At 38.5% G+C, this 9,596-nt stretch overlaps 1 protein-coding gene across 1 annotated transcript; it reads left to right on the forward strand.

Annotated features, from left to right (window-relative positions):
* The first annotated feature begins 2,977 nt into the window (after positions 1 to 2,977).
* LOC131335458 (caffeoylshikimate esterase) lies at positions 2,978 to 7,981 on the forward strand. Its single transcript, XM_058370819.1, has 2 exons — positions 2,978 to 3,882; positions 7,273 to 7,981. Exons 1-2 carry the CDS (start codon positions 3,376 to 3,378, stop codon positions 7,735 to 7,737), a joined length of 972 nt encoding a protein of 323 aa, XP_058226802.1. The 5' UTR covers positions 2,978 to 3,375; the 3' UTR covers positions 7,738 to 7,981.
* The last annotated feature ends 1,615 nt before the right edge of the window (positions 7,982 to 9,596 follow it).

Consider the following 9,596-nt stretch of genomic DNA (forward strand, 5'->3'; position numbering starts at 1 on the left):
ATTATTGATCGGCCTAGTCTAAAAGGCTTTTTAAATTTTTGAGTACGTTGTTTTGATTTGTGCGAGTGCATGGAGCCTATGAGAATAAGAATGGTAACAGGGCGGGACAAGTTTTTATGTACTCCGACCACGATCTGAAAATTCCCAAACTCCCCCAACCCCGTCCCGAAACCCGGCCGGGTAATGAAAATTTCTCCCGTCCCCGCCCCGTTGATTTTGAACGAATATGAATGGGATCGTGAATTTTATTTTCCTTGTACTTTGATGGGAAATCGATGCAATAAAAACATGAAATACGATAATCATGCCAGTAAGCGATAGGGCTAGATTTTTGCCTGAGTGAGCCCCTAAAACAATATCCTGGTTTTGTTCGCAATCAAGGCCCACAAATTGTTTATTCTTAGCACGCAAAACTGTTTACTTTTTCATTCTCATGCTTAGATCAACATGGAAAGAAGATTAGTTAATCTCTGTTTTATTAAGAATTTTATTTTTTAAGTACTTATTTTTTATTTTACGAGACATATTATTTTTAATTTAAAAAATAAATACTTATTTGAATTCCTTAGAAGAACGGGAGACAATCAAGGCATTAGGACCCTTTTGTCAATTATGTCACGTTAATTAACTATACGCTACAACTCAGACCGTTACGTTTGAAAATAAAATAATTAATTATGAAGATGACAACTAGACATCATCCATGCGTGGCGAATCGTGCATTTTTTCAAAACTGTGGGACACCACCAGAAGAGCAAAACTAAAGGCATGCTATGACTAAATAGGCCCCCTCACATTTAAAAAATGAATTTTTTTTTTTTTTTTTTGTGGGGGGACATAATAATGAGTCATGCTATGGCATATATAAGTAAAATAAGATCTTTCTTTGTTAGGCTGAGCGCGTTCTCCTAAATTTATTTGTTCAGAACTTATTTCAATTTAATTTTGGGAATGGAGCGAGAGATTGTTCACCATCTTATGCGAGTCCATGCTCTCTGGGTATGGCAAAACTCATCTAATTTTGGGACCCGGGAGTGCTGTAGTGCACCTCCACACTACATATGTAGTGCGGTCAATTCGGCCGTCCATATCAACAATGGACGGCTCAGATTTTCATCTGAACAATGGATGGCTAGGATTTATAGGAGTGCAGTGATGGACGGTTGGATCGACTGCACTACACGGTGTAGTGCGGCAAGTGCACTACAACCCCTCCAATTCCCTAATTTTGCACCGAAATTACTTTTTTACGCATGAATTGGGCCCATAAAGAGATGATCCAAGCCACATCTTGTTGTGTTCGTTAAAGTGCTTGCTTGAAGAAAATCATCCTAATCAAACAACGACATGTATCAAACGTCATCGTATTTTTAAATTGTTCATGATTGGCATGAATACTTAATGGTTTTGAGTTCCAAAAAAGTACTCGAGCTTAGCTTATTTATTAGATGAATCGATCTCGAACGAGCAAAACACAAGTGGAGAGCTGCTTGCTTCATACAAGGGACTGGGCCTTGTGAAACTTAAAAGTCGAATCTGGTGACGCACAAGGAGGGCCGCAAGCCCAACAAAAAGAGGAGCAGAGAAGATTAAGTATTCGTTTTAGGGTAAATGACGGTCCAGGACGTGTTTTGATAATTAATACCCGTCAAGAACATACTGAGAATATTTTTTAATGCTGAAAAATGTCTTTGACGGATATTAATAATCAAAACACGTCATTGGCTGTCATTTTCCCTTGGCCGTTTTATTGGTTTTAAGTCTACAAATTTTTTGTGCAGTGTAAGCCCAAGATTCTTAAGCCCAATCTGGTGACCAATAAGGTTTGGGAGTCTGGGCCTCGAAAAGTTTTGGGTACCACTTTCAAGTATCAAGTCAGCCTCTGCCCGTAAAAATCAGCTTTGATTGGCATAGGTATGTCAAATCAGAATGTCTATTCTATAAACCAAAATTTATTTTTTAACTTATTTATTAACGGTCTTGCTATTATCAGCCCACTGAGCTGACGATAAACACACTAAAAGACAAGAAAAACACGTATTTCTGTGCACTTTTTACATCTTTTAATACACATTCACACACCTACTATCGTCGGCCTATTGGGCTGATTTTAGAATTTTCCATTTATTAATATCTGACCAATCTAATTTTTTTGAGTGAATATTTTATTCTGCTTGTTCTACGAGATGAAACATTTATAATTGCTGCAATAAAAGCACAATGAGACCAACAAATGGCGGAAATTGAAACTATAGAATTTCTAAATTTCTGTTTGACAAAAAAAAGAGAAACTAATAATTTTCACTTGGGGTACTCTTTTATTCAAAGCCTACTCTCGATGAGTGTTTACCCTAGTGAATCAACTTATGCAGAATAATTTTTTGGTTTTGTCTTATTTAATTTTTTTATATTTGTTAGTTTTACACCAAACTTTTATGTGATATGAGTGAGTAAAGACGAGCGAAATTGAAAAATTAATTTTTTTTAACTGTTACATAAGTATTTTTGAGAAATATCCAAAGAAAAGCTCAAAAAATTAGTTTTTGACTTTTTCTTGGATATTTTCCAAATTACTTGTATAAAAGTCATATTTTTTTACTTTTGCGATTCCTTTCGTTCTTACCCATCTATATCGCATAAAAATTTGACGTAAAATTAACAAACGCAAAAATAAAATAAAATAAAAATAAAACCAAAATATTATAGTGCATAAATTAATCACTGACTTGAAAACTGCGATGGAAAACTACCTCCCTGACTCCCTCAGTCCCTGTCTCTATCAGCACCTACTACAAACAGAAACAAGACTGCTAAAAACTCTTGTATGGATCAAACAAGGCTCCCAGTAGCGCCTTTTCAAAAAAAAGAAAAAGAAAATCTCAGTGGTGGACCCGACACTTATCCGTAACCCACCCCGCCAACCCACCCACTACCCACCTACCCCAAAACCACCACACAGTTGGTGAAAACCACTTTCCACCCTCGGTCGCACAAATCCCTCCCAAATAGATTTAGTCCGATTGGTTAATAAGTTTGTTCTCCATATAATTAATCAAGATTCTATTTTAAGATCAAGAAACATATGCCTTTGTGTCGACATAGATATCATGTATTTAACCGAACTTAAAAAAAAATTAATTGATGTGAACGTAAATTAGCTTGAACATCTCGACCGTCGGGCAAAAAACCCTCTTCCAGACCCCACCCACCCAACCACCACTCTTCCAATCCACTTTAAAGAAAACCCACTCCACCCTCTCCCTCCCCTCTCGCCCACCCCAACCTCCACCCACCACTCCTCCAATTCAAGAAAAAACCCACTTCACCCTTTTCCGTTCCAATCCCCCCACCCCCACCCACCACCATCCACCAATCATGCCGCCGGCAAACTTCTGGGGAGACACCCCGGAGGAAGAATACTACACCTCCCAAGGCGTCCGCAACACCAAGTCCTACTTCACCACCCCGCACGGAAACCTCTTCACCCAGTCCTTCATCCCCTTAGACCAGCCCGTCAAGGCCACGGTGTACATGTCCCACGGGTACGGCTCCGACACAGGGTGGCTGTTCCAGAAGATCTGCATCGGCTACGCCAGGTGGGGCTACGCCGTGTTCGCCGCCGATCTACTGGGCCACGGCCGGTCGGACGGGATCCGGTGCTACCTGGGGGACATGGCGAAGGTCGCCGCCGCGTCGCTTTCGTTCTTCGTGAGTGTTCGTCGAAGCGAGGAGTATAAGGGGCTGCCGGCGTTTCTTTTTGGGGAGTCGATGGGGGGGTTGGCGACCATGCTTATGTATTTCCAGTCGGAGGCTGACACGTGGACGGGCCTAATCTTCTCTGCTCCTCTGTTCGTTATTCCTGAAAACATGAAACCATCCAAGGTACTGTGAATTGAAGCAACCTTTGACTGATTTTTTTGTTTTGTTGCAAAGCTGTCCTTTACTATGCAGAAATTCATTAAGGTTCCGTTATGCTAAATAAGTCAAATGACTTATTTTTTTGTTTTAATTTAATTTTTTTATATATATTTGTTAGTTTTTTGTTAATTCTTTAGAGATTATTGCATTGTCATGACGAGAGGAATTTAAAAAGTAAAAAATTATGATCGAAATTAATTTTTTTTGAATAAAGACGAAAAAATTGACTTATAGGCTTATTTTTGTCTTTATTAAAAAATTTAATTTTGATCATAATTTTTTTCTTTTTAGATTCCTCTCGTCATGACGATGCAATAATTCTCAAAAAATTGACGAAAAATTAACAAATACGATTTTTTTTTGAATAAAGACAAAAATATATATATATATATATATTTTTTTTTGGAACAAAGTGGGCAAGTTTGTTGCCAGCTAGGAGAGCCTGCAGGGGTGAGATTGGACTGTGGGAAAATGCTACCGACGAACACAAAAAATGCTCAAACCCTTGCACATTTTAATGTCACATAATCATTCAGCAGGGCCTTCTGTTCCCGCTCTCGCGAATTTTAATTGGTTGAAATATTTTTAAAAGACAATTTTAGGCTCGTGTCCCTGCTCATGCGCACACACACTGTTGGCTTTGGGCTAAGGCCCAAGAGGCGTGGGCCTTAAGCCCCTAAAAATGTCAAAAAATTAGGATCCCTACTTATTTTAGGACATCGTATATATGTATTGTTTTGGAACCCAATTTTAAACCCAGGAAGACATTTTACATTTGGAAAAATGGAACACGGAACGCAGAAAAAAACAAAAAGAAAAAAAAAACAAAAAGGAGGAATAAAAGGTCACGGATCGCCAAAATCCCTTGGGCCCTTTAAAATTATTCAGTGTGGTGGGTGCATGGATGCATATTTTTTTCTCCTTAAACACTACTACTCCAGTACTTCCCATTACAAACAAATACTATATCGGAATCAAAATTATTTAGTGTGATCGACTTTTTATTTGATTTTCGTTTACAATTACTAAGGGCCTCACTTTTAAAGATCGTCTTAGACCTTCAAAATATCAGAGCCGGCCCTGCACACACACGGACATTATGTGTCGACTTAGCTTGAACAGACACACACATTGGGTAGGATAGTGTTTGTTTGTTCGTCCAGAGAGAAATAAATGGAAGGGCAAAAAATTTCTTGTTAACATATGGGAGGACCGGAGGACATAGGGTGGGATATCTACAGATCTACTGAATGCAGCCCATATCCAGCTCCGGATAAGGGTAATCCGGATACCATATCCAGCTCCCGTTTGTTGCACCAAGCACTTCATCTCCCATTCCACTTTCATATCCGGCAACGAATTCCTTGTCCCAGCTTTATCCCTGCTCTGAAGATACAAATCCTTCCACTGATCTCAACAATAGTATTGTGTCTTACTACCAAATGAAGCCTTTGTATGGTAGGAAAATGTTTTATTCATTTACATCTTAATTTCTCAGACGTGGTGATGTTTTTTTTTTTCTTTTTAACCCCAAATGCATCCTTCGTACCGTAGGAAAATGCTCTTTTTTTTATTTTATATATAAGTAAAAAAATATATAGCATTATCGCAGGAAAATGCTATTGTTCATCTCTAATTTTTCTATAGATGTTGCGATGCATGTTTTGTCTCTAAATACATGATTTGATTTCATCTGTGCGTTGTTTTTTTTGAATAATTAGTTCTTAGCTGAGTTTTCAATCATAGTGAGTTTTTTTTTCCCCATGTATATGTTTTGGTAAATGGATTCAGAGGTCAATGAAAAACACGGATTCATGTAGCCGACTCCAACTGACTGAGACTTAAGGCTCGGTTTGGTTTGGTATATGTTTTGGTAAATACTACTTTATAGTCTTTGTTAACCAGAACAGGGAGCTGGGAGCTGCATACTAGAGTGTTTAACGCCAAACAAATATGCCAAACAAGCTCTAGGAGCCCAGAAAAAACCCTGTCCGGTCTTTAACAATATAGGTTGCAGGAAATATATAACCAGAACACCAAACGACAACAATAGTACTACCAAAGATCACCCTAGATCAAACCCATTTTCCACCTCAAAACAGAGTTGCCAAACACTAGCTCGACCTCAAGCAACATCAACAGTTTTGTGCTGGAAAATGAGATCGGTCTTGCTCTCAATCCAAATGTGGTACATGGCTGCAAGAAAAGAAAAATTAAGGCCCAATGGAACTCAACCTCCTTTATGCACAGCATAGGCTGTCTACAAATCTGATTAAGGCCAAAAAAGGACACAGACAGAAACTAAGAGAAGATGCGTTCGAAGAAAAGATGATTATGGGACACACTCCTTGTGCACAAAACACAGGCTGCAGCCGATGGAATGTCCCGAACAATTACTACCAATTTAACATGGTCATCGTAGATAATATGCCTTGAACTTCTAACAACTGGATAGAACCACATCACCTTGTAGTCTTGTACCCAGCAGTGCCCCCACTGCATTTGTTTTTTTAATTTTCACTTTTAGTTTAATTAAAATAAGTATTCTTAGCACAAATACGCACACGTCCAACTGTATATTTTTTTCCCTGACTAAAAAAAAGGATAAACGTTAGTTATTTGGGATTCATATCGAGTCCCATCCAAATGATCTAAACTGTTCATTCGATCAAATAGTAATAGATATAGGGATTAACTAATTTTTTTGCTTGAATTGTTTAAAAATCAAGCCCTGCAATGGATTTTTTTTACTATAGAAGTATAAACCCAAGGTGGACTACGGAAAATTGAGTAATTTTTACACAAAATAACACTCTACACAAGCCTAAAGTTCCCCTTCATTTCTCACACCGCAAGACGCAAGCCACCTTCACATCGCCAACAACCATCAACTCATGGGTTTGTGGGTTGTTGTCGGAGCTTGGCTATCGTCAAAGTTCTTATGACCTAGTGCCCCCCAATAATACACATTCATGGCTTATGGCTGCGCCAGTGCTTGTACCAAGGTACAGTAGGATGTATAATTCTCGCATCATTCATGTCTATTATTCTGTCTGTATGACATTAATCCCTGTGGTAACTTCATTTGAAGTCAAAACTCAAACGACGATCTCTAGGCAGTGCTTGATTATTGGAATGAAGTTAGAATCTTTTCTGACATTTGGTTCGCTAGAAGAGGACATAATGGTATATGCATGGAATCATCATTCACCAATTTAGGTGAACTTTTGAAAGGCCAATGAATGATCATTACATTCATTTCCAAAATTGTTTCAGTGAAGCACACATTACCTTACACTTTTAAAGAGCTATGTTTGCAACTCTAATTGGTAATGATCATTTCCTAATGCACAGATACACCTATTCATGTATGGACTTCTATTCGGACTGGCAGACACCTGGGCAACAATGCCGGACAACAAGATGGTGGGAAAGGCAATCAAGGACCCAGAGAAACTGAAGATCATAGCAGGAAACCCCAGGCGATATACGGGTCCACCAAGGGTGGGGACGATGAGGGAGATTGCCAGGATGTGCGAGTACGTACAGAACAACTTCCACAAGGTGACGGCTCCGTTTCTGACAGTGCATGGGACGGCTGATGGCGTCACGTGTCCCACAAGCTCTAAGCTGTTATACGAGAAGGCGTCAAGCGAGGACAAGACATTGAAGATCTACGAGGGAATGTACCACTCGCTGATACAGGGGGAGACTGATGAGAATGCTGATATTGTGTTGGGCGACATGAGGGCTTGGATTGATGAGAGAGTTGAGAGGTATGGGCCAAAGAGTAACAATGGTGAAAGTAAAGGTGATTAACAGACGGGAAAAGATTATTGTTGACTCTCAATGTGGGTTAAGAACTAATTTGTCGGTTCGGTGAGTCGGGTTTTTGATGCGAGTCCGTGAATATGTATTGATTGGTCACTGGTGTAAAAGTGGCAATCAAAGGGCTAAAGCCTAAAAACTTGAACCTACTGTGTAATAAGGTGAGGGATGATTTTCCCACATTGTAATCTGTTTATTCAGTTATAAAGTGCTGAAAACTGCAAATGTTTTTGAACTTTTGTTATTTGTTCATATTTCGAATCCTTTCCCTTCCCATGGATTGGTTTCCATTGGCAAATGCATTTTTTCTGATTTGCTATGTCCATTCGTCTGGAAAACTGCCTTTGCAATCGTATCTGATATCTCTAGAATCTTGATTACTAGTATGTTTTTGCAGTTCATGTGGGCGCAAGACTGATGTTTCCATTTCAATTCACAAGATGCTTGATATGTCTTTGGTGGTGTATAATAGTACAAGGTTTTTTCTTTCTTGCAAAATATTGTGGCTGCTGAGCATGTGGGATAGCATGCGCTTACGGAGCACATTCAGAACAGCGAACCCCTGCAATTTTTTTTTTTTGGAATTGATATTCACATCCCCATTTTTGTTATCCACAATCTCTTTTTTGTTTTTTTAGTGTTGAAACTGTATGTAAATTTTTTGCTAAAAGACAAAAAAAAATAATTGTGGATAACAAAAAACAAATTGATACTTGCACTATGAATCGAAAATGATCTGCAGCAGTTAAATTATACACCCTCCTTCCCAAACTATTAGCCCGGTACGCAAAACGAGAACTTAAAAATAATACAGTTCTTCAAAAAAAAAAAATCAACAATTTATTATATAACAATGAGTTCTTTCAACTTATGTAAAATGTTTGAATTTTTTTTAAAAAGTGTATTATTTTTAAGACCTTGTTTTTCGGATTGAACAAACATTTTAGGACGGGGTTGTCCTTAAGGATCTAGTTGTGAAGCCATGCAGAGGAAAATCTTGAAAAACAAAATAAAACTATCTAGTATTGATATATGTTCAACGAAGACCATGTTCTGTAAACTCGAGTTCCACGTCGGCTCAAGATCGCGTCTTAAACATTCGAGGCAATGTGTATTGTGAGGAAGCCGTGCTCAGGAAAAATGCCTTTTGGCAGGATAAAACAAGTCTGAGAAACAAGTAACGCGGGGGTACCAAAGGCGAGTTCTGCAGTGGACAGACTTCTTATCTTCAATTTGCGAAGTGTTAAAAGAAGAAGGCTTCTTCTTTTTTTTGGCAATTTTCAAACTTATTTTGGAATTACTTTCATGATCCGATTTGTCCTGATTGTATAACTTGTCGATTAAAATGTTTGTGTAATGTATGAATTCAATTGAGTACCAAATGGGTATTGATCGGAGAAGAAAGATACCGAAAGAAAATGAAAGAAAGTTAGCTGGTCACACCTGATTACAACTTTGTGAAACTGGAGAAGGAGAAGGCTTCTCCTTCGTCTCTGTTTTTTGAAATTTTCGACCTTACTTTGGAATCATTTTTATGATCTGATTTGTCTGTTTTTTAGAAATTGTCGATCGAAATGATTCTGTAAGATATCAAGTCAATCGGATACTTCCTCATACGTAATCGAAGAAGATATATGTCGAAAAAATTTGAGAAAAAGTGAGCCGGGAACACTTGATTATAACTTAAAAGACTTTTTTCCACCTTCTGGTCGTGAACTTGCAGTCAATTATAACAACATCGCAGATCCAAGTCACGACCTTCACCGTTGCCGATCCTAGTTCCGATCAATTAGTCAGCCGTCGCCGATCTGAATTCCGATCGCAACTCGGGCGATCGGAGCTGGTGAACT

Source organism: Rhododendron vialii, chromosome 8a (assembly GCF_030253575.1).
Source record: "Rhododendron vialii isolate Sample 1 chromosome 8a, ASM3025357v1".
NCBI classification, from domain to species: domain Eukaryota; kingdom Viridiplantae; phylum Streptophyta; class Magnoliopsida; order Ericales; family Ericaceae; genus Rhododendron; species Rhododendron vialii.

What these genes read in the sequence shown, in the direction of transcription:
- LOC131335458 (XM_058370819.1), top strand. Translation starts at nt 3,376, where the DNA reads ATGCCGCCGGCAAACTTCTGGGGAGACACCCCGGAGGAAGAATACTAC. An exon ending in AAAACATGAAACCATCCAAG is followed by an intron (nt 3,883 to 7,272) that starts GTACTGTGAATT and finishes CCTAATGCACAG; the next exon opens with ATACACCTATTCATGTATGG.